This window comes from Equus caballus, chromosome 15 (genome assembly GCF_041296265.1).
Source record: "Equus caballus isolate H_3958 breed thoroughbred chromosome 15, TB-T2T, whole genome shotgun sequence".
Classification (NCBI taxonomy): domain Eukaryota; kingdom Metazoa; phylum Chordata; class Mammalia; order Perissodactyla; family Equidae; genus Equus; species Equus caballus.
Genome location: NC_091698.1, coordinates 30,710,082 through 30,736,548, shown reverse-complemented (window position 1 = coordinate 30,736,548; position 26,467 = coordinate 30,710,082). Strand labels below are relative to the sequence as shown.

Below are 26,467 nucleotides of genomic sequence, written 5' to 3'. Positions count from 1 at the left end.
ATTTGGCTCTCAGCTTCAGGAAAAAAAGATTAGGTATAAAACAACAGTGCTTCCAAGACAAAAACAGACCAGGTGCTCAGGAGAAGCACAATTTTTTCAGGGAGTGAGATCAGAGAGAAATTTCTCCTCTTAGTTCTTATAAAGACAATATTATTTGATACAATGCACAGTACTTGATACAATGAACACTACTCTCAAGAGTGTCCACACAACCAATACAAGAGTTTATCACTTACAGCATACTCCAATTTGAACCAAGGGCATGCTGCCAAAATCCAGGAGAAAGATTACATGAGGAAACAAAGTAACATTGTCAAGTAAGGCAAAATAAAATTGTAACAAAGTAACAAATGTCTAATGTTCTGATTTAATCCAGGGACAAAATCTACAACATCTAAAGCAGTGATTCTCAAAAACACTATGTATATCCAAAGTTAGTCCTCCCAAACAAACAAACAAACAAACAAAAAAGCCATTCATTCATTTAAATACATTTATTCACCACCTTCTAAGAAGTGGGGATACAAAGGTAAACAAGAAAGAGACATGGTTTCTTCTCTCACGAAGTTTTCAATCTAGAGGTGGGGGTGAAAGACATCAATCAAACGGTCAAAGAAATAAATATAAAATAACAACCATACAAGTATTTATTTAAAGGAAGTAAACAGTGGTATGAGTGCACACAATAAGGGGAAGTCTGGAAGGCTTTCCCTGAGGAAGTCATGAATGAACTGAGATAAGGAGTTAGCCTGAGAGAGAAGGGGTGGAGGAGGGAGCTCTGGCAGACAGAGAAAATAGGAAGAGCAAAATTTCTGTGTAGAAAAACTGAGACAGCAAACGAGACAAGGTCAACGTCATTGGATCCTAAAGAAAAAGGAGGAAGCTCGTTCAAAATTAGGCTGGAGTGATGGGTAGTACTATACCATGCAGAGCTTTGACCATGATTGGAGTTCATCCTAAGAGAAATGAGAAAGCACTGAAGTGTTTCCAGGAAAGGACACAATGTAATTAGATCTCCATTGTGAAAGATAACTTTGAGAGTGAAAAACAGATTTAGAGGGAAAACAAAACAGATGCATGGAAAGCAGGATGCCACTGCAATAATCCAGCAAGAGTCCGAAAGAAGAATGGAACATATATGGAGATTCTGATACTAGATGCTCCCCACTTAAACAAAGACACTGCCACTGATGAGGAACGTTTTTTCTCTAACAATGTTGAGGTAAAAAAAATTAGTTGAAAACTACTAATATTCAAAAATGAATAGACTTATCCTTCAGGCAGCCCTTCATGAATCTTAGAAACATACCAATGATTTATACCTTTAAAATGTCACTTCACTATGCTGAGGCCATTCCTTTGAATAGGGTCAAGATTCTCCTTAAAAATAGTAAGGATATGAATAAATAACGTTTTAACCTTCTATACCATAGCAGCACATGATGCCAATCATTTCAGCCTCAAAGCTTTCACATAGAGGGGGGCCGGCCCGGTGGCGCAGCGGTTAAGTTTGCACGTTCCACTTCAGCGGCCCAGGGTTCACCAGCTTGGATCCCGGGTGCGGACATGGCACCGCTTGGCAAGCCACACTGTGGTAGGCATCCCACATATAAAGCAGAGGAAGATTGGCACAGATGTTACCTCAGGGCCAGTCTTCCTCAGCAAAAAGAGGAGGATTGGCAGCAGATGTTAGCTCAGAGCTAATCTTCCTCAAAAAAAAAAAAATTTGGTATAGAGTACACCATAAAGTTATTAAAAGACCTTCTGAACAAAGAAAAGGAGTCTTTAGAGGGAGATTTATGTTCTTATTCAAATACATTTTCAGGAAATAATAATGGCTAAAACAAATGAGCTATATATTCAACTAAAGAACCTGAAAATCGGCAAATCCAAAAGAACAAAAGAATAAAAATAATAAATATAAGGACAGAAATCAACAAAATAGAAAACAAAAACAACAGAGAATATAAACAAAAGTACAGGCTATTTTTTTAAAAAAGCATTGTCATTCACCATTTACTATAGTGCCAGTTTGTCTTAGGAGTCCTGCAATCATTCAAATCTAGATATGGACAAACAGAAAATGCAAATGATTCCATTTTAGCTATACTTTTTTTAACAGAGTAAGTTAATCTGTTGTTTTCCCTATAGAGGCCACATTACTGCCTGAAACTGAATTTAAAATTACGAAGCCTTCAGAGGATTATGGATACACGGCTATTTAAAAATAATTCTCAGCAACTTTTAGTCTATATTTTTGTATTTATCTAATTCTTTCACTATTTAAATGTCTTCAATTCTAGCTAATGTGTTCATGATAAAGTAACAATAATTCTGAAGTAAAATAACATCTTGATTTAAATTTGTAGTAAAAAAAAAAACCTAGTATAATAATTAACAATTATTGAGCACTTACTACACTGCCAGACATGTTGGATCAGTTCATTTCATCTTGATGTTAACTCTATGAAATGCTATTATCATCTCCATGAAACAGGTGAAAAAAGGGGACAAAGAGCTTAACTAACTCTGCTAGCAGATGACAGAGCTAGAGTCCAAAGCCAGGCAGTCTGATTGCCAGGACCACAGCTCTTAATCTTGTTGCTGTAATAGCTACACATGTGTTTGGTCTTAGAAGGAATCCGCAAATAGCCAAACTACTTAATAGTGTTAGCTGACGTAAAGAAGATTAAGAACCTCACCAACTCATGGATGGGATATGGGGGAGTTTACTGTAAAATGCTTTCAACATTTTTTGTATGTGTGAAATTTTTCATAATAAAAAGTTGAGAAAAAGAAACTTCATCAACACACCATTTAGTTAGTATTTTAAGAGATGATACAGAGAAACTGTTAAGGTCTAAAAGTTGCATTTCTAACATGCAAAAGTAAATATGAGTTACTTGAACTCCACAGGAGTTATTTTAACGTTTGTCAGGAAACGTAGCTGTCAGGCTAGGCCAGCTGAACCTATAATATGGGACTTGGTATTACGAGATGCTATGGGGTTTTCTTTTTATTGAACAATATTTTTTTAAGTGCTCAAAGGAAATTAGTCCAAACTTTCTATTGTACAGATTTTTAAAAGCACAGAGAGAGTTAAAAAGATCTAATCATGCATAGCTGGACAATGGGTCTCCCGTTTCATTTCAGGGTTGCAGAGAAGTCCATAAAGAGCAGTGCAGTTTAGGTAACAGTCTACTAGGTGAGCCTCCACATCAAAGCAGAAGGGGGAGAGAAAAGAGGAATGCTGGAAGAAAGGAAAACTGCTATGTTATTACTAAGGTTTACCGTTCAATTAAAACAAAAAGGGGCTAAGCACTAACACCCAGAATAGAGACTGGAATACTACTGAGGTAGCTGGCTGCCAGAACAGCAATTTTCACCTGTAGTTAAAGAGGAACCAAGCCAAAAACAAACAAAAAAACCTCTTATTTAATGAGGGTGCAGGGTTCTGACAAAGCGAGGTGACCTGAATCTGAAAATCAAAGTAAGAGTGTTAACAAGAACGATGATCAACAACAGAAGATTTCTTAAAAGGATTATTTAATGCTTTAAACTTGTGGCATGTTAAAACTGGTTACTTAAAAAGACATCACTGTAGGGGAGAAGAACAAAAGCTTTAGAACCAGTAAGCACTGGGTTCAAATTCTGCTTCCCGGTCATAGACTACCTATATAAACTTGTACAAATTATATCACCCCTAATATTCAGTTTCCTCACCTACAAAATGGGATTAATCAATATACCCTCACAGAGCTGTTTAAGGATTAAGGTACATAAAGTTAGGTAATTGCTTAGCACCGTACCTAGTAGATAGCGCTCAACTAAAGATTCCTTTCCTCCTGTGATTTACCTGAAACATAGGTATTTGAATAGAATGAGTGTGACAGACTACAGGTACTTTCACAGAAATTAGGAAAGGTTATAAATCCAAGGCGCATGGATTCCAAGGAAATTTCCCTTATTTTCCTTCAGAGAATAACAATGAAAAACTATCTGAAACAAGTGAAAGTAGAAAAGAAGGTGGGGTAGACCAAGTGAGAGTTTGTTCCTGTGGGTATTTCTACTTTATCCTATCATTAAGCACCACCTAGCAACAGTCTGTGAGAAAGTCTCCCATACTTCCAAAGTCGCACAACGAAACACAAGATAGAGTATAATACCTACAGTTCATAGTGATTATAGTGACAATAGACGTCCATGACGATCCAGGGTAACTAAGAAAAGGATAAATTAGCAACAAGTTTACTTGGTAAGACAGGAAGGCATGCCATGTATTTCATTTACAGAGTTCCTTTGCAAATATTTACAATAGTTTCTGATAATAAAATATCTATTAATGCGTAATTCCCTGCCCTTATCCAAGACCAGATAGAAGAGAGAATTGCTGTATATTAATCTAAGAAATTAAGAATTTTTAAACATATTCTTAAACTTGTATGTTTTTACCATCATGAAGGAAAACCATACCATTCCTCACACAGCCTTTGTGCCATAAGCAGACAAACAGACATTACACGAATAAAACAAAACTGTGAATTAGCTTGCCACAGTTTTTGGGGGGACTATATTTTAAAAATTATTCTTTTTTATATTTCATTTACTATCTTGGGTATCTCATGAAGCTAAAATTTGTTTACTTTCATTCCCTTTCAATTTATCCTCTTGATTTAGGCTCTCCAGTGTAGGTTGGAGAAGCTAGGAATTCAACAGAAACAAATCTCAGCAAATAAACTATCCTTAGAATTTGAAAGCCAAAAAATAATATTCTAGGTATCATGATATCAAAACAAAAGTTGAAAAAGTCTTGTTAGGGGAATCTACAACAAACCAGATGAAATTGCCTGTGACCCACTAATATCCAAAAACGATACTTCTGTAAGTGTCTAATATCCCAAATTAACTGGTACCAGATTACCTATGATATGAGGTACACGGGCTCTAGGATTTGGAGTCGTTTTTTTAAAAGATATTCCAAAATTAGGCTTTGGCTTAAGTACACTGCTAAAATATGTTTCTCCATTCTGCCTCTGCCTACTTGGAGTCATTTCTGATATCCGTGAATGTGACATGAGCAGGGATTACATGATCATTAGGTAGTAGTATATCTAATCAGTGTAACAAGGTCACAGAAAGCCATGTCATTTGGATTTACTATTAGTATCTGAATATTCATTTTCCAAGTTAAGATGGTGTTTTAGATAAAACTTAGAATGAGAATCTCCGTGTGCGCTTTATATATTTAAATTTTATCAACTAGATGAAGTACAAATGTACATTAATGCAAGGGCAAAATGTTGCAATTAATGATGATTACGAAAACTATTTTATGTACAAAAGAAATTAACAATTTTCAAATAGACAAGTAGAAAAATAGAGTAATAATGTTGAGAGACTGAGTTAGGAGTTAGCTAATGACTTTAGGAATAATATATCCTTTCTGAGTTGACAAATGATTATAAAAATTTAAATAAGAGGGCCAGTCCCATGGCTGAGTGGTTCAGTTCATGCACTCCACTTCAGCAGCCCAGGGTTTCACTGGTTCGGATCCTGGGCGTGGACATGGCACCGCTAGTCAGGCCACACTGAGGCAGCATCCCACAGGCCACAACTAGAAGGACCCACAACTAAAATATACAACTATGTACTGTAGGGACTTAGGGAGAAAAAGCAGGGGGAAAAAAAGATTGGCAACAGTTGTTAGCTCAGGTGCCAATCTTTAAAAAAAATTAAATGAAATATAGAAAGCAGAATAATAGAAATTATATGTCACAATTCTAATTTTATTCAATTTGGCATACTACTACTCAGAACATTAAACAAAATAACATCTAAAGATATTTTTAATTTTAATTATTTAATTGCATGAATCTTTCAAGAAAAAATCTTATTTGAAAATTCACATCTTTTGCGAATGAATTAAAAACAGAATGTTAACTTTGCTACCTCAAAATTTCACAAGGAGAAAAAACTCCAAAGTTATGTGCAACATAATCAATTATCTTTGCTCCAGATATTCAAAAAAATATTTAAAAAGAAAAAGCTTACAGGAAAAAAATTTCCTCCAACAATCGTGTAGTTCACTCATCTCAGTTGAAAGCGACCCTCCATTCAGTAGCTATAATGTGCATCACAGCAATCACAGGAGTAATCTAGTAATAGGCAGTGCTGAGAAAACATTACGGCAGTGTAACATATTTTTAAAATTAGATCAGTAAAATTTCTAATAATAAATTGTAATAATTTGAGGGATAATAATTCAGACATTCACATATTCCAGAAGTTTAATCTATGATGATGATATTGGCTTTAGTCCCAGCTTTGGTGAAATACTGATTTTCACACTTGGACATGTGGTATTTAGGAAAAAAAACGCATACTTGGTACAATATACATACACACAGCCAAAATATGTAGGTATTTCTTACATAAATGCATTGTTCGCTTCTATTTTCATTTGCTTACACAAAATATAATTTTAAAATAGACTCCTATGTATGGTTAAAACTTGTATACAGTAGAAGAATTCTTGTTTTCTATAGCTAAAAATCTGCAGATCTAAGTTAGCTAGATTTAATTGATTTTATATTCTCTTAAAATATAATGTGAAAAAAATCAATATTCTTTGTAAATTCAACTTTTAATTCTTAAGATTTAGAAAAATCCTTTGTCATATAAGATGAACTTCTAACAACCTAGGATGAAATTGCTTGTGACCAAGTAATACCTAAAAAAAAAAAATCAACTCTTTTAAGTGTCCAATATCCCAATCCAGCATGAGATACCAGATTTACTGTCACTATGAGGCAATGGAGGCAATGGAAAGACTATACTGAAACTAAATGCCATAAGACACAGATTGTGGGTCTCACTCAGCTGCTTAGCCACCTTAGACAAGTTATTGATCCTCTAAGTCTGTTTTTTAAACTATAAAATGAAGATCTTAACATCTGTTCTGTCTATAGAGACCAAATAAACTACACTAAGTGACTTATAAACAGCAATATATGTATTAAGCATCATGAGTTCTAAATCTAGGTTCTTTATTTTTTACCACTTTTATAAATAGATTGTTATTGATTTTTATATGGTTTTATGTTATAATTATTAACTTAGGACGATTAACTTAGGACTTCCTATAAAAGCTCTTTGGGACTTCTTTGGTCATTTATTTGCCATTCAAGAATGTGAGTATGATTTCTGAAAGTCTAAGTACTAAAACAGTTTGTTTGAAGTATTAATGTTAAATCATGAACTCACATTTAAAAAAAAGCAAAGCAAAAGAAAACAAATATAAAATCATTTTACAATAAGGATTGCTCTTTGTCAAGAGTAACAATAGGGGCCGGCTCCGTGGCCGAGTGATTAAGTCCACGCGCTCCGCTGCAGCGGCCCAGGGTTCGGATCCTGGGCGCGGACATGGCACCGCTCGTCAGGCCACGTTGAGGCAGCGTCCCACGTCCCACACCTAGAAGGACATGCAACTAAGATATACAACCGTGTACGGGGGGGGGGGGGGGTGGTTTGGGGAGATAAAGCAGAAAAAAAAAAAAGAGTAATAATAACCTGCTGAAAATGCTTTTGCTAAAGTATTGGATAATGACTACTGTCTGGGTTGGTACATGGCAACAGCAGTCAAGTAACATCTCCCAGGACCCAAATACCTCAAAAAAGCTATTGGAAATAAGAATGCCCTCAGAAAGTTTTAACCGTAAAACCAAAACAACATGAAGCAGAACAGAGATTAGGAAGCCAGACACACAGGATCAAGTAAAAGATGACTAACTAAATTTAAGACATTAACATGCATTGAAAAGAAATGTTCCTATCAGAAAGAGGGGTTGGTTAGCCATGGAAGTGATGAAAAACGAGGGGTGGAAAGACAAATGTGGGCAGTGCTCATGTAAGCACTGCCCAGGAGAGAGGATATCCTGTAAGGCAGATGCTTGGCAGATGTATTACGGAGATGAAAATATCACTTTATCAGAGCCTGATGCCACTTAAAATTCTAGTCATTTATAATCAAATCCCTTGTTCTAATCCCATGCTCTTGTTTATTAGGTAACTTTTGGCAATTTGGTTTCCCACGTAGCATTCTACAGGGAGAGAATACTCCCTGATACAAACAATTAATCTTCGTTTTACATGACTAAATTGGCATTCTGACGTACACACACACACACACACACATTCTCTTGTGATGGGATGTCTGTCCTTTGGATAAAAGTGTGGGCTTTGGAATCAGATTACTTGAGTTACCACTGATTTACTCTGTGATCTTGGGAAATTTATCAATCTCAGCGTCTGTTTCCTCATTTGTAAAAAGGGGAAGTTGTGAAAATTAAATGAAATAATTCGTGTAAAGCACTTAAAGCAGAATCTGTCATATAGTAAGCACCAAATAAATGTTAGTCATTGTTATTATTTTTGAGCATGAATTAACATCCCCAAGTCTGATCAGCGCTGAGACTGATCAGTTTCTGAATCTGAAAAACTAAAGCGAGGCCACTGTGTTGAACAACTTCAGGGGGCATGTATGCACAAAAGAGTATTCTGGGAGCCCTAGACTGGAAGCTTGACCTGCTAAATTCAAGGTCACCCAGTTTTGTGAGTTTTTTTTGGTAGCCAGATTGCCAGTCTGTCCAGGTGAAAACCTGACTTCACTGTATAACAAGGGGCCACAGACTCAAATGCCCAAGTCGTCAGGCAGGTGAATGAGTGAAGCAGACATCAGGTGCTGAGTTTGCAAAGAAAGTATGAGTGATAGGACTGTGGAGCGTGGAAAACATAAGTCAAGCCTAATGGTATTCAAACACAAATATTTTTAAACACCTTGTCAGGCAAACAACAATGTGGGCAGATTTTAGGCCTGAAGGCTACCATTTTGCAAAGGAGGAAACAAGACACTAACAGATTGATAAATTTCCCAAGCACTCGTTAATTCAAGTTTTTAAATGTCCTAATTTAGTATATCCTGTGGCCAATTTTCAACCCTTACTTCCTTTACCTGCTCTGTGATCATCCCTTTCTTGAAACTTCCTCCTCCCTTGGCTTCTAGAAAACTTCTGTCTTCTTGGTGGTCTACTACACTCATACCTGAGTGATCTCATCATTTCAACGAACATCTCTGCTAAAAATTCCCAAGTCTTTATCTCCAGCTCTATCAACTCTAAGAAATATCTCATAAATTTTGCCTTTTGTCTCGTTTCTCATTGCCAAGATCCTCAATTTCTAGACTTACAGTAGCTTGACTCATTCCTTTCTTCCATGCGCCACATCCATCCATCAGCAAATCCTATTGGTTCTACCTCCAAATCATATTCAAAATCCAACCATTTTCACCTCCCTAGCCAAACCATCATCACCTCTCACTTAGATTTCTACAGCTTCCTTTTCACCATTCTTTTACAACAGCAAGACCCTGCCCAACTCTGTTCAAATCCTCCAGTGGCTCCCAGACCATTCAGAGTGAAACCCAAGTTCCCTACAATGGCTTACAAGGCCCTACACAATCCCCTGTTGCCCATCTAACTTCATCTCTTACTACTCTCCCCCTTGCATTCTTTTCTCTAGCCACTCTCTTCTCTTGTTTTTCCTTTAATTGCTCTAGGCTCATTCCTGGCTCTAGGCTTTTTACCTCCATGGTTACCTTTATCTAGAACGCTCTTCCCCCAAGATGTACTGGGTCTGGATTGCCATCTCATTTCAGGGCTTTGTTCAAATGTAACTTTTTCAGTAAGTGCTTCCAGAAACCCTATTTAAAACAGAAATACCCTCCACACACCCATAGGATGCCCCATCTCCCTTTCTACTTTATCATCATCTAACATATTTTTCATATTTATCACCTCTCCCTCCAAAGAAAATATAACCTCCAGTAGCTAAATGATTTTTTTCTTTACTACTGTTTTCCCCGAACCCATATTCAATACTAGGTGCTTAATATTTAATGAAAATCATTGAAAACTCCCTAACTTGTCTTCCTTCTACTGATCTCTCTTTCTGTAGTCCCCTTCCTCCTAGCCCCAAGTATCATGCCAAAAAACACACCTGATCATTCTCCTGCTTAAAAACTTCCATCAAATTTTTATATCCTTTAGGGTCCGACCCCTAATTCATTTAAGCCTTTTCCTCATTCTCCAAAATATGTTGTACACTCTTCACATACTAATACTTTTATCATCCCTGTACCTACCATGCCATCTCATTTCTTCATGCTTTTCATATTATTCTGCCTTTGCTTGGCTAAACTTAGTCATCCTCCAGACCTAGCTATTACATGATGCTTCCCTGAAGCTCCCATCTGCGCCACCACTGAATTCAGTTTATACTTCCATTATAACACTGATGCTGTAACTATGTATTTACCAATCTGTTTTTCCTACTAGATTCTAAGATCCTGGTGAGCAAGTTTAGCGATATTCTCTTCAGATTTGCTTCCCCAGTGCTTAATACTATAATTGGCACAGAAAAGTCTGTTGAACGAAAATGTAATGAACAAAACTTAAAAGTGAATGAGGGGTCGGCCCCGTGGCCGAGTGGTTAAGTTTGCGCTCCACTTCGGCAGCCCAGGGTTCTGCCGGTTCAGATCCTGGGCGCAGACATGGCACTGCTCATTAGGCCACACTGAGGCGGCGTCCCACATGCCACAAACAGAAGGACCCACAACTAAAATACACAACTATGTACTGGGGGGATTTGAGGAGAAATTAAGCAGGAAAAAAAAAAGTGAATGAAATAATTTGTTTATGAGAGGCTGGGAAAAGAAAAACATCTTCCTAAGAGTCAAAGTGCTTTCCAACATCAAACCCGAACATGATGTTTAACTTGAGTTTTTTACATTTGCTAAAGAAAAACTCACTTTGATAGTTTTAACAATAAATTAGTAGATTCAGGAATCCAAAATAAATTAATGACAGAGTTTGGAAGATTTGGAGTTCTGGAGATTATTTGCACAACAATGCAAATGTAGTTACTACTGAACTGTACACTTAAAAATGGTTAAGACAGTAAATTTTACATGTATTTTACTACAATTAAAAATAAAATTAATAAATTAATGGCCTAGTGAGGGAAGGCATTTACTCCAGCAATAATAATTTACGAACCAGATATTGTGCAGAGCATCAAGTAAACTTTGATGTGAGAAAAGGCATCTGCAATTTTTAAAATTAAAATTACTGACTTATTAAAACAGGAGGGGAGATTGAATATCATCTAGTTCAACTACGTTATTTCACAAATAAGAAAAATGATGGAAAAGAAATTTAACCAAGTTAAAGGAAAAAACCAGGATCAGAACCCAGATTTTACTCAGAATGCAGGGCTCTCTTAAATGTAGCACATTACAATCCAAACAATTCAAGAAGTAAGGGCTAGAACTTATTGAATTGCTTCCCTGTGCAAATTTAATGAAGAGTGAAAATAATACCGCGGTAGGAGTCTGCATACCTGGGTTCTTATCCAGCCTCTATCTGCAGGATCTCAGACAAACTGCTCAACACTGTAGTACTATACTACCTCATGGGGCTAACAGAATCAAACGAAAGCTCTGTTACAAACGGAAAGCGTCATCATCTTCTCCATCCTCATTCCTTCGGATTCTCCAGTGTAATCTCTTAGCTATGTTTCAATCATTATGTGGGATGGGTAGAGAGGGGGGGGAAACATAAACTGCTACATTTCTCACTAGCTGGAATTTTGTCGTTCTTGTTTTACCTAAGGAAGGAAAGTATGAAGAGGAGGGAAAGAAGGTGGGAAGATTGTTCATAATGAGCAAAGAATAACCTCCTCCTAAAAGAAATATCCATACCTCCTATCAACTAAAGATTTTAAGAACCACAAACTCATAGATTGTTCATGTTGAAATTATCTTTTTTCCCAGTGTGGGCCCTTAAACTTTTTACCTTTAGCATATATCAGAAAATTGTGTAATAGTTACTTGGGTATATATTTATCTTTCCTACTCTACTGCATGTGTCCAAAGCAAGGACTCATATTATTTAGCCTTTACAAGTTGCTTGTGAATTATTTTAATTGGGTCAACACCCAGCTGAAATATAAAGCTGAGTGGCTGAAGTCACGCCTATGCAAACTGGATGAAAGGGAAGAATGAATGAAAAAAGAGAGACAAGAATTATATCTCCCTTTGACTTGCCCAACTCCTACTCCAGCTCCATTATTTATTTCTAAAAACCTATGCAGAAGTCCTCTACTAACATTCTACATATCCACAAGTTTATTTATAGATATTTTTATATTAATAAAACTTTATAAAAATACAATGTTTTCACCTCAGGCATGAAAATATTTAAAGGAAGGTACTCCAAAGGAGTATTTTTTAAAAAGCTAATTCATTTAGCAAACAAATCTTATGCAAAACATTCACCATTTAAAACAATTTTAAAGCAAGAAACAATTTTTTTAAAGGAGAAAAAAACTGTTCATTCTACGAATTTCCATTTCCATTTAGAATCTCATTCTCACGTAAAGTATAATAATAATTTTAAATTTGTATAACCAAAGCGGTTGTAAATAAAAATCATAGATTTAACTTTTTTCCTACACTCATAATTAATTTTCAAAAATGTCATAAAAAGAATATCCTTGAGACAGTGCCTAGCTCCAAATACCAGAATTCATCTTCTCCACCTGATTCACAGAAACATTTTTTTTCTTTTGAGGAAGATCAGCCCTGTGCTAACATCTGCTGCCAATCCTCCTCTTTTTGCTGAGGAAGACTGGCCCTGAGCTAACATCCATGCCCATCTTCCTCTACTTTATATGTGGGATGCCTGCCATAGCATGGCTTGCCAAGAGGTGCCATGTCCACACCCAGGATCTGAACTGGCGAACCCTGAGCCGCTGAAGCAGAACGTGCACACTTAACTGCTCCACCACCAGCTGGCTCGATTCACAGAAACTTTTATTACAGTATAAAACAACTATAATATGGAAGCACAGAGTATCTGGGGATTCCACAAATTAGTCTCTATTTTTTGTGAGCAAGATTTGCCCTGAGCTAACATCCGTTGCCAATCCTCCTTTTTTTTCCCCCTTTGCTAGAGGAAGATTAGCCCTGAGCTAACCTCTGCACCAATCTTCCTCTACTTTGCACGTGGGATGCCTCCACAGCATGGCCAAGGAGTGGAGTAGGTCTGCACCAAGATCTGAACCCGTGAACCCCCAGCTGCCAAAGAGGAGCACAGAGAACTTTAACCACCCAGCCACAGGGCTGGCCCCCCACATATTAGTCCACTTCTTCCTGAATTTCTTAAGAATCACCCAGAACCTATTAAAAATACAGATTATCACAACCCACTCCTAGAGACTCTGAATTCAGTTGCTCTAGGCAGGAGAAAAATCTTTATTCCTCCAAGTGACTCTGATGATTAGCTAAGACTGGGAAACACTGATCTAGTATAGTGGTTCTCGATTTGGCACATATTAGAATTACCTGAGGAGCTTGTAAAATTCTTAAAAGCCAGGGTGATGCTTAGACCAATGGAAATGATACCAACACTTTTTTAAGAACTCCCCAGAGAAGGCTGAGAACCACTGATCTTGCAGAACTTGAAAACTTCTCATAGAACCCTCTTAGGAATTAAGAAACTAGGCTTGCTCAAGTTCACAAAGCTAAGTGGTAGCTAAAAACCAGCTGAGCTGGAGCGAGAACCACTTCTCCTGACTCCTAGTTCACTTTGTTTTTTGGCATACTTTGGGGTTTTTTTGTTTTTTTATGTAGGTTGACAAAAAAAGTGTCAAAAAGATAAACCATCTCTTTTTGCTCAGAATAATACTGCGACTTAACAATTGCATATACGTTAAAATGAAGCTAGCCTTTCTGTTTCACAAAACACTAGAAAGTATTATTTCCTTAGTCCTAATATAAAACCAGAAAGGCTAAATATCACTACTATTTAAGCTTTAGTTCCTACCACTAAGCTGTTAATATATCTTACACAGAATTCTATAAATTTTTCTTAACTTCTAATTATTTTAAAATTTCAAATTCTTGTTAAAGTCTGGCATCCCAATTCCTTACTGGCAAAATTATTTTAATACCTGAACTTGGCCACATGGTTTCTTCCTTAGGCAGAATACATAATGCTACATATTGAAGTTGCTCTGTGAACTAACAGAACAGATTTCCTTCTTCCATACAAAAGAATGAAGTTCAGACTGCATTAGCAAAACCTCGTCGTGTTAGTCTGTCCACAGATATTCAGAGTGGGAAACTTCTCTGGCTATTAGTTACCACATTCCAAGAATTTTCTCATTTTAATAACAAGATAATGTTCAAAAAAATCATGAAGAATGTGTCAAATGCAAGCTTACATACCCATAATTTTTAAGAGTGCTTTTTACTTTCCAAAAATTACATGTTTAATTGACTTGCCTTCCGGCCATCTACTTTTATTATTACAATGCCAAAGTTGTTGAAATATTTTTATCCCTCTCAAGGTTACCAGATACACAGACATTTCAAATTTCAGTAATGCTGGTGATGTCTGCTTCTGGGTTAAAAAAAAAAAAAAGTGCTTGGGACGCTCCACCAAAAGCAGATCACATCACTCCACCTTCAGCAACTTGTACACAGTCCGAACTACTGTACGATGCAGACTTCTGATTCCTTCTAGTCACAAAGGAGCAACTGCCAGGTTCTCGATTTTTAAATATTCTAAATGAGAATCAGGTGCAATGGATATGGTTCCGGTTATTTTAATTAATCAAAGCCATCCCTCTTTTTTTAAATGATGAAGACAGACATCAATGTAAATTTAAAAACCTAACCAAAACTCCACTATGCTATTTGCGCTATTTAAAATATGTAAATACCCCGAACTATTAAATGGAACCAACAAAGTGCCTGTTAGGGCAAAGCAAAAATTTAAAAATCAGAATCTGTTAAACGTTCAAACGATATCTAGTATTTAGAAAACCTGGCTAGACTGAATCATCCACGGAGTTCTTACTTTAGGAGAAAACTGCGCTACACTAAGCTTTGCAAAGCCTAAGCATTTTGTGTTAACACTGAAACTTGCCATTTCTAATTGGGGGTTGCTTAAAAATTTCTTTAAAAGAAACAAAAAAAATCAAAACCAAACATGTTTATTTTTAAGAGTGCGCTAGGGTAGGAGGCAGATAAAACACCGGTTATTAAAAATGCTTGGCGGGTCCCGTCGGGCAGCGGACGCCGGAGCCCAGAGAGGGAGGCGCGCCCCGCCAGCCCGCTCGCCCGGCGGGACCGCAGCCCCGAGCCGCACGCGGCAGCGCCCGGCGCCGGCGGAGCCCGCCCGGGGGCGGGGGGCTCGCACGTGCCGGCCGGGGGCGGGGCGGGCCGGCCGGAGCGGCCCCCGGCGCGGGGAGGCGGGCGCGGCCGGGCCGGCCTCCCCCGCGGCCGCCAGCCAGGCCTTCAGAAGGGCGCACGTCACGGAACGGATGGCGCCACACCGCGCCGCGGAAGTCATGCAGGAGGCGCGCGGCCCCGGCCCGCTCCCGCCGCCCCAGCCCCTCCTCTCAGCCGACAGAAAGACAGACAAGAAGGGTTCCCGACCTGTCGTGCCCTGCATGTTCACAGTCTGTCATGTTTGGTCAAGAACGGGGCGGGGCTGGAGGGCAGGTCTGCGAGGCCGGCGGCGGCGGGGCGCGGGGAGGCCCCCTGCTCCGCCTGCGGGCACCTGCTCCCGGCCGCCGCCGAGAGGTGACGAAGTGGGAAAAACTCACGGTTACTAGTGAGCGACACAGACACAGACTTTCCAGTCTATTAACAACCACGCCAGAGAGGTGGGGCTCTAACTGCACACACTGGGCAACGGCCCCGCGCTGCCGGCGCTGCCGCTTTAGTCTCTATTCGCCGCCGGTGGCTGAGGCTTGGGAGCGGCCGGGCGGGCGGCGTGCAGCGACGCGGGGATTTGGACAGTGGCCGTAACGGTGATTTCTCCTCACCAACATGGCGGCACCCGAGACAGGCGGCTCGATAAAATGGCGCCGGCCGCAACACCTAGCCCGGGACTAAAGGGCAGAAGAGATTCCTCCGCGAGCCCCGGCCCTTGCCCAGCCCGCCGCGGCCGAGCGCGTTGGCTATTGGAGGACACGGCACGTCAATCACCTTCAGGGGCGGGCCTCCAGCCTTCTCTGTGAAGCGGCGGAGGCGGCAGCCTGATGGCGGGGACGGGCGGCGCTTGGGGTGGTTCGAGGCGGGGGAGGTGGCCCGCGCGACCCGGGCCGTCCGCCCACCTGGTCCGCGGTCCCTGCGAGGCGCTGCCGCCCGAAGGCTGAGTAGTTCCACATGCACCCTAGCTGACGGTCCCGCAAAGCCATTACCAGAGATGGGGCAATAAAGAACACGCGGTTCTTGAGCCTTCTATGTTTTAAAAAAAACCGTCGTTGTTTAAATAATGGGGAAATGTACTTTCTCATTCAAGGTTGCAGCGGTTCTCTTTTTGTGATGTTTAGTGCTCAGAATCGCCTTTTGAGTGAAATAGCTGACATGTAACTTCTGATTTAATGCTAAATTTACCTACCCGATTACTAATAATAAAAGAAAAATAGCTATTGAGAGAATTATATAAGCTTTAAATTATTTCGTGAAAATATTTAGCATTTTACATGAAAAATATATACAAGTGTTTTATAAATAAAAGCTAGGCATTACATTTCTTTACGTTTATGAGCGTGACCTTTAGAAATTTTTAATGGCTGGTCAATGTTGTGGCCTCTAGTATATTACTTCGTTTTGAAGGAATATTTTTTATTAAAATGCTGGACATAGTAATTAATTCTCCCAAACGTCTGATTTCCTGTCTTTGCTTAGTGAATGCGTTTTGCTAATGCATAAATGCAGTGCATTTAGAAGCAACTGCAATGAGTAGATTAAAAATAAAAAGTCTTGGATATGTACGTTGAAAAATCGCACTTTCTCTTTTTCTTTTTCTTTTTTTAAATTGAATGCAGCCATTGACAGGACCTGTACGTAAACAGGTCATTCTGCCAGCACTGGCAACATTTGGACATAATATGTTTCTAGGAAACTTTCAAAAAACAGATCTATTTTGTCTGGAGTAACGGTAACTAGCATTTAGAGTTACATTAGCATCTCATGGCTTTGTCTCTACTGTAACCATTTTGCTTAATATAGGTGTTAGTAGCTGATTTGGATAGCCCATTTCTTTGAGTTTCCAAAGGCATTTGAGGTAAGCAGTTGTCCTCCTTTCTTTGCATTTCAGTTTTCCCTGTCACCTATATCTGGAGGCCTTAGGATCTCTTTCAAACCTTCTTCAAGGTCTTTGGTTTGTTACAGTGTGGGACAATGCAATTCTCCCTGGACAAAAAGCCTCCTTTCCTAACCCTGGGTATGCACCACTTATAAGAAGTTTACCAGCTAAAATGTGGCGTTAGGCCCTCGTCCTTTTCCTTCCATAACAAAGCGAGTGAGCCTGTGGCTGGCATGCAGGGCAGGAGGCAGTGCTTCTAGACATGCTCAGAGATCTGTTAGACAAAATATTTTTTTAAGTTAAAGGCTAAGCCCAGCATTTCTCAACTTGTTTTAATTGCCCCTGTTAAGAAGGAGTGCATCCACCACTGAGATTAGACTAGATCATTAGTTTTCAACCTAATAGATTTTACTTGACAATGAAATATGGACCCTAAGAACTGCAAAACTCTCAGCACAGAACAGCTCTACCTAAACCTCTGCACTAAAAGATGTCCATGCTTTAGCGTGACTTCTAGCAGCATTAGGCTGTGTCCCTAGGATGACCCCAGCCCCTCATTAAAATACTTGCCTGAAAATGCTCAAGGGCTGCCAGGAGAATTACTGGCAGTCCTAGCCAACACCTGACAGAGGCCCCAGACCTCCCATTCTTAGAGCATTTACTAAAAAGGGCTTACAACTGTGAATCCTTCCTCTGTCTCTTTGAGATGTACGTGTATCCCCTACAACTCAGGAGTGTCTTTCCTGAAGACCTGAAAGCCATTCCTTGCTCTGAGATGTAATCATCAGGAAGGATAGGTGTCTGTCGCCCAGTCTCCGTGGGAGGGTAGAATCCTAATTTACTAACTGCCACTAAGCAGACACAGCGGACCTAATCGCTTTACACTGCCCAGCCCTTTGCCATTTTGCACTTGCGGCGGTGGGATGAGGCCACCTTCTCCCTCATTCAACCTTTAAAGCACCGGGTTACCTCTGCACAAACCGGAGTAGAGCTCTGCTCTTTCCCCTCAGCCAGTAGTTACTGAATAAAATCTCTTTTCACTGATTTAATATCTGGCTTTGTTTATCTTTGACAATCCCCACCCACCCATGCACACAAAAATAGTAACCAATATAAAGGTGCCAACATTTTATTTTGCCAAATAAGGACATTTAATAACCATATCATGGTTATTTCATAGAAGAAAGGACATTTTAACACCAAGAAAGTAGAAAGGGTATGCGTATCATAAAGCCAATTCTTTTTAATTGAATATATGTAGTTTTAAGAAAAATTCATTTCATTTTCCTTGTTTTGTCCCAAACCAGTATGATTAAGCCCTGGCATACCAGGATTCCCAATTATGGCAAAAATTTCAGAGGCCTAATGTGACCCAGGAGGAGCATACCATTAGACTTTCAAAGAGACCAGTCAGCCTTGGACAAAAAGGGTCTCCTTGTTGATCATCCTAGATGGAGGATTCCAGGCCTTTTCCTACCCTTCCTGGTAGCTTGTAAACTTCCTAAATGCTCTTGGGCCCTATGCAGGGGGAGGGAGCTCCTATCACAACTGTGTTTTCTGCCTGTCTCCCAGGATAGGGACTTAGAGTTGTATTTAATTTGGGAAAAAAAAATCCATATACAGTACACTTTGAGATTACAAATGAATACCTGCTTTATTCACATTCATTGGAAAGCTTCTGGATCTGGATATTAGTCTATTCTTTGCAAAAGTACTTTCAAAAAGTTGCCTCCTAACAAGATAAAGATACTGGCACAGTTGGTAGTCTTCATCTTCAGGAAAGATCGCAGTGGCCCTTTCTCTATTCTTGCTCCCTGGTGACCTTAGATGGAAAAGGTCAGGATTGGTCCATAGTACACTTTAGGTAGCTGTCTCAAAGGCAGAATTTAGAGGTCAGTTGTGTCGTATCAGCACTTCCTTAACCCTGTTGCTTAAATACTTTATTATTCTCCCCCAAAAATAATGAACTCAGAGGCAGCTCTCAGCTGTTGTGAAAGCATTTTCTGATACAAAAAATACAATAGTCTTTATTTTAGGATATCACTTGTGTACATCTGCAGTAGAAAGGTGGGTTTTTTTCAGTACGAAGAGAGATATGTGCTGAGCTATCTATACTCCCCTCATCCCTATCCCCTTTAAGTTGGAAGCCTTGATACATTCATTTGTTTATTCAGCAAGGATTTACTGATCATGTCACTATATTCGAGATATTGTGCTATTTTCTGAGCATAGGTTTGTTCATATAAAACTTGGGATAGTTTTCCTTATGGAGCTTAGAGTCTAATAATTTGTATTTGTGAAGCTTGCATTTATCAAAATGCTAATTTCAGTTAAGCATGCTTAGTTAAAATTGAACTTGACTTCGAATAATGAACCCAACTACATGGCTTAGCTAAATACAGGTTTTAATTTTCTCTAACAACAAGATATCTGGGGGGTAGGAGTCCAAGACTGATACAATTGCTCACAGAAGTCATTAAAAACACAGCCTGCTTCTAGCATCTTGCTCTGCCATCCGTAGCCTGAAGCTTTCATTCTATAGCTGATAAAATGCTGCTTCACCTCCAAGCATCCTTTCCAAGCTCTAAGCAACAACAAGGGGAAGATGAAAAGGCAATGCCAGCTGAGTCGATTTCTTTTTTATCAGGGATAAAATATCTTTCTCCTACACTTCTCTAACACTTATACCTCGTTTGAAAATGTAAGGAAAGGTTTTCCTTCTCTGTGTATGTATGTACTCATGGATTCTTTATTCTACGGATTATAATTCATCACTATCTCTATTTATTTTGATGCTCAAATTGTCCAGGTTTGGCCAGCTGGGAGCCCCTTTAGGCTGGCTCCTGTGTCCTTTGACATGTCCCTGTTTTTCTTTGATTACTTCCTGGTGCAGTAAGATGCTACAGGCTCATGTTATCCTTTACCATCTTCTGCCTTGGAAGCAGGCATTTCTTCAAAGATCTGGTGCTAGATGTGCTCGTGCTAATGCAGTGTCACTGCTTCTAGATTCTGTCTCAGGGCAGAGCTGAGAAATAGATACATATAAACATACATATCTCTAGCTAGCGAGCTACCTTCCTACCTAGATATAGATGTAGATAGATAGATGGATGGATAATCTGTAATTTTCCATTCTTTTAATATTTTTGCCTGGATTTATTATCAGGGTTATGTTGACTTTGTGGAATGAATTGGGGAGTATTCCATGTTTTTTTAAATCCCTTGAAAGAGTCTGTATAAAGCTAGAATTTTCTGTTCCTTGAAAGTTTAGAAGAATTTGCCTACAAAACTATCTGAACATGGCATTTTCTCTGTGGGAAACTTTTCAAACCACTGCTTCAATTTCTTATAGCACTATTCAAGCCTTTTATTTTTTCTTCAGTCAGTTCTGGGAATTATATATTATCTGTGGATTTATACATTTTATCTAAATTTTCTAGGAATTTGCCCATGCCAGCAAAGGTTTCAAATATAATTGTTAATGGTATTGTACTATTAGTCTTTTAACCTCTATTAATTTGTAGTTATGTCCCTTTTTCGTTGTAGTGTTGATCAATATCATCAGGGGATTGTCTGTTTTGTTAGTTGGTTTTTTGTTTTGTTTTGTTTTGTTTTTTGCTGAGGAAGACTAGCCCTGAACTAACATCTGTGCCAATCTTCCTCTACTTTATATATGGGTCCCCACCACAGCATGGCTGACAAGTGGCATAGGTCCAGGCCCGTGATCCAAACCTGCAAACCCAGGCCACTGAAGCTGAGAGCACCAAACTTAACCACTAGGACATGGGGCTGGTCCTGATTTCTTTTTTTAAGAGTTCACCTTTAGATTTATTGTGTTTGTTATTATTTTCTATATTTCTGTATGTTATTATTTCCTGCATTTATTTTTTATTGTCTCTGTTTCATTAATTTTAACTCTTATTTTTATTATGTCTCCTGCCTTTTGGGGGGTTATTTTTTCTTTTCTGAATTCTTCGCTCATTAATTTTGATGCATGTTTTTCTAAGTTTTTTTTGTTTAGATTTTGTTTTTGTTTTTTGAGGAAGATTAGCCCTGAGCTAACATCTGTGGCCAATCCTCCTCTTTTTGCTGAGTACGACTGGCCCTGAGCCAACATCCATGCCCATCTTCCTCTACTTTCTATGTGGGATGCCTGCCACAGCACGGCTTGCCAAGTGGTACTGTGTCCTCAGCCAGGATCCGAACTGGTGAACCCCGGGCCGCCGAAACGGAATGTGCAAATTTAACTGCTGCACCACCAGGCCAGCCTCACTATTATAAGTTTTTAATGCTATCAATCTCTCTTTGAAGAACTGCTTGAATTGAATCCCGTAAGTTTCAATATGTGGTATTTTCATTTTCAGTTATTTTACAATTTTCTGTATACTTTAACCCCTTAGTTACTTAGAAGCATTTTTACCTTCTAGCTTAACTATCATGTGGTCATAGATCATGGTCTGTATAATGCCTATTCTTTAAAATTTGCTGATGCTTTATGTACATGATTAATTTTTGTAGATATTTCATGTGTGCATAAGAAAACATAAATTCTCTTGTTGAATGCAGAACTTTGCGGTTGTCCATTAGGTTAAGCCTATTTATTTCAAAGTTCTTATCTTCTGTATCCTTGCTGATTTTTCTCTGCCTGCTTGATAAAACAATCAAGTAAAGTATATTGAAATCCCTCACTATGATGTTGGATTTATCAATTTTTCTATAGTTGTTTCACATTTCACTTTATATATTATAAAGATGTTTATTAGGTGCATAAATGTTTAAAGTTGGTTTATCTTCTTAGTGAATTATTTAGTAACTTTCTCTATTTCTAATTATGCTGTTTGTCCTAAATCTCTTTTTTTTTTTTTCATTTTTTGTATTTATATAGCTACAGAAGCTTTCTTTTAGTTTTTACCTGACTGGCCTTTTTAAAAATTGTTTTCTCAGCATCTCACAAGCTCAAGGCACTGTGTTACCCTGATTTTAATGTGGAGGACCCCTGTGCCAAGTGTGGGTGCAGTTACTCTTTGTCTAAGGCAATGGTGGAGGAAGCAAGAACACAGTAGAACAGCTTATTTTTTATTTTCTCTTCCCATAACCCTTCCAAGGTGCCTCCTGTTCCAGGCCTAAGACACCAACCCATGGACATGATTTCAAAATAACACCTAGTCCCACAAACTCCACCATCACTCTTGGATCCCCAGAGGTTCCTCACAGTTTTCTCTATTTCTTGTTACTTTGTTAACATTTTACTCTACTTGATTTGGTGCTCTACCAGTTATCGATTCTTCCCTCTATCCATCCATCAATCCATCTAATTTTTTGACACATTTAAATATTTTCTGTGGCTGCTTTAATATTCTTCTCTGCTTTTCTGCAGTTTCACTATGATGTATCTAGGTGTGAATTTCTTTTAATTATCTTGCTTGGTATTTGTTGAGGGTCTTGATCTGTGGATTGGTGTGTTTCATCAGTTCTGAAAAAGTCTTAGCTTTTTCTCTTCAAACATTTTCTCCACCTTGTTCTCTTTCTCTTCTCTTCTCATGTTTACAATTAATTATATACTAGACATTTTGACCTATCATTTGTGTTTCTAACATAGTATTCTCCTTTGTAGATTCACTTTTTTAAGGGGAGGTTTCTTTACAATGTATTCTGGATAATTTCTTTTGACTTGTCTTCCAGTTTACTAATTTTTTCTTCAACCCCGTCTAGTTTTCTATGAAAAGCCAAATTATTAATGAAGATTCAATCAGAGAAGCAGAATCACTAGGAGATAGATCTACAGGGACTTGGACTTATGCAATTGTGGGAGCTGTTTAAAATAGTCTCTGTAAAGCTCTTGCCTGAGGCTGAAGCTTAAGATCTGCAAGGCAAGTATTCAGGAAGGGAAGTTGGATATAAAGTGAAGGAGAGTGAAAATAAACTGGGATCCCTAAAGACAAACTAGAATCTGCAGTAGTCTCTCACTATATCCAACTTTTATGATGTGGGTGTTCTGCAGGAGAATCTTGTGCCCTTTATCTTGGAGCTAAACATATACCTTGCCTAGAATTTGGAGAAGCTGAAGGAAGATCTGGGGGAAGGTGTGTCAGCTGAAGGTCTGGGTGTTGCCCCATATCAACAAGGTGAACTAGCAGATAAATGGCAACATGCATGAGTTGCAACAGCATTTGTTGCCTCTTCACTGACCTCCTGCATATAAAAACAATATGGCTGCTCTTCACTTCTGCCTTCCAAATTGTTGAAAATCTCTCTTAGAGCTCACCCTAACTGAAACATGCAGGAATAGGAATCCTAGAAAACATAGTGCAGGCTGCTAACCAAGATGGCACATTATGAATCCACCAAGTATACACTTTTCAATGATGCACCCATAGGTACACCTTTAACTCATACTTTAATTCATACCAGAAAAAAAGACAATAGCAAAGTCATGCCTCTGCCTATCATGATGCAACTACCCCACATTCAACCAAAAACATGCTAACCTTTTACTCTAGAAAAGGATTAAAAATCTCTTTTCCATCTTTGGGTAATGTTCATTCTTCTTCTAATTTTTCTTTTAGCTCAGTCACACTCCTACTTTCATATCTGATAACTTACGTAATAAGATGTAAAGTTAATTACTATTAACATATGCATTAGATGCTAGGGGAATGGGAGGGAGAAGATTATTATTATTTATATTTGTCTATATACTTCACATGCACATATGTGTACACATATATATTTATATCAAATTAAGGATGAAATAGTCATAACTATCACAATCATTTTTGCTGCTGGCCATGTGGCTGTAATTGGTTTATAACTACCATCTGCCTCTATGCTTTGCCATGTTCACTTTGCCCTCAGCTGGTCTTAGCTCCTTCTTGGTAGATAACTCAAGCCTTCATTTCCGAAGGATTTGGGCCATCAGCAGTGCTGCTTGTGGGGTTGTTGTTTTCTATTGACTTTAATCACAGGACATAGGATTACTTAGAATCCCTGCAGGAAATTTCCTGCATTCTAGACATATTTTTCCTTATCCCCATGTGTAGCCAGGATAACTTGATAGTTAGGATTATTCACCCCAGCCAGTATAATAAGCCCCTTCTTTATCTGATGATTCATTGGCCTGAGGAGCCGTAAGTGGCCAAATGCCAGTCTCAACTTCAAGTTTAATGTCCTGTCCCTTGATGGCAGCATTTCTACTTTTGAAATTAATAACTCTAGACCAGTGGTTCTCAACTGGGGATGATTTTGCCTCCCAGAGGATATTTGGCAATGTCTGGAGATATTTTTGGTTTCACAACTGAGGAAGGAGTGCTACTGGCATCTAGTGGGGAGAGGCATGGATGCTGCTAAACATCCCAAGATGCACAAGACTGTCCCCCACAACAAAGAATTACCCAGTCCAATGTGTTAGTAATACTGAGGTTGAAAAACTCTGCTCTTGATAAGCAGAGTCCAAAATTGTGAGGATGGGAAGAAAAATTTTGCTAGGGCATCACTAGGGATAAAGAGAAGATTTATTCCCATTTCCATGGCTTGATTCCCAGACCCACGAATCCTGGCATTAGGAGAATCAGCACTATATATTGATTGTTGATTTGCAGCATATGTCCACAAAGTATGTACTTTGCACTAACTAATACTGTAACTGAGTCCTCAAGAGGCCTTTCCACCATTTTATCATGCCAGTTGCTTTCTTGTATTGTGGTAAAATATATATGACATAAAATTTGCCATTTTAACCATTTTTAAGTTACAATTCAGTGGCATTAATTACATTCACATTGTCGTGCAACTATCACTGTCCGTTTCCAAATTTTTTCATCACCCCAACAGAAACTCTGTAATCATGAAGCAATAACTCCCCATTCCCCCTCCCCTAGCCCCCAATAACCTTTAATCTATTATCTGTCTCTATGAATTTGCCCATTCTAGGTATCTCATAAAGTGGAATTATACAGCATTTGTTCTTTTGAATCTGGCTTATTTCACTTAGTGTACTGTTTTCAAGGTTCATCATGTTGTAGAATGTGTCAGAACTGCATTCCTCTTTATAGCTGAATAATAGTCCATCGTATGTATATATCACATTTTGTTTATTCATTTATCGGTTGATGGACACTTGAATTGTTTCCATGTTTTGGCTCTTGTGAATAATTCTGCAATGAACACAAGTGTGCAAATATCTGTTTGAGTCCTTGTTTTCAATTCTTTTGGGTATATACCTGGGAGTAGAATTGCTGGGTCCTATGATAATTCTATGTTTAAGCCAGCTGCTTTATAATGATAAGGACATCACTTTGCATAGCAAATTATCCCAAGACTTTGTGGTTTACAGCATAAACATTTATCTTCTTATATTCTCTGTGGGTCAGGAATCCAGGAGCTACTTAGCTGGGTGGTTCTCACACAGAGTCTCTCATGAGGTTGCAGTCAAGATGTCTTCTGGATTGACTAGCACTGAAAGATCTGCTTCCAAGGTGGCTCACTCACATCTGGCTCTCCTCAGGCTGCATGAGCATCTCATAGTGTGGGAATAAGGCAGAAACTGCAAAGCCTTTTATGACCTGGCCTCAGAAATCAGGCACCATTACTTTAGCCACATTGTATTTGTTAGAAGTGAACCACTAAGTCCAGTCCACATTTAAGAAGAAGGGAATAAATAAGACTCCCCCGTTTGAAGGGAGACATGTTAAAGGATTTTTGAACATATTTTAAAACTACCACACCATCCATTGGGTTTTCATTTTCAGTATCATATTTTTTTATTTCTAGAAGGTGTGCTTGGTTTTTTTTTCAATTCCTCTATGTCACTTTTTACAGTTCCCTTTTTATCAGCTAGATATAGCTGTACCATAAACTACTTTAATACTTAGTGGCTTAAAACAATAACCATTTATCCAGCCCACAATGCTGTGAGTCAGCAGTTTGGACTGGGATAATCTGGGAGGTTCTTCAGTTTTCCACTGGGCTCCATCATGTGTCTGTGGTCAGCTGTGTGTTGGCTAGGTGGCTCTGCCTTTAGGATCTTGCTGGCTGTTGACTGGATGTTTTTGCTCTCCTCCACTTGTCTTATCCTCCACATGTCTCTCACTTATCTTCAGCAAGGTAGCCTGGGCTTGTCCTGGAGGAAGCAGAAGGTCAAGAAAGAGAGCAGACACATACGGAGCCTCTTGGGGCCTATGCTTGGAATCCTCAGGCTATTTCTGCTGCATTCTGTTAAGTGAAGCAGGTCACAAATTCAACTCAGATTA

At 38.8% G+C, this 26,467-nt stretch overlaps 1 protein-coding gene across 4 annotated transcripts in view; it reads right to left on the bottom strand.

The window, feature by feature from the left end:
• Window positions 1-16,019, bottom strand: part of ZC3H6 (zinc finger CCCH-type containing 6) — a 68,369-nt gene extending 52,350 nt beyond the window's left edge. For 2 of the 4 annotated variants that reach the window (XM_023618735.2, XM_070236162.1), the window contains exon 1: window positions 15,560-16,019. In XM_023618735.2, the coding sequence (XP_023474503.2) occupies window positions 15,560-15,591 (32 nt within the window). In that variant the 5' untranslated portion in view covers window positions 15,592-16,019. The remainder of the gene's footprint in view (window positions 1-15,559) is intronic. The other 2 variants (XM_070236164.1, XM_070236165.1) reach the window with 2 other exon arrangements.
• Window positions 16,020-26,467: the final 10,448 nt, after the last annotated feature.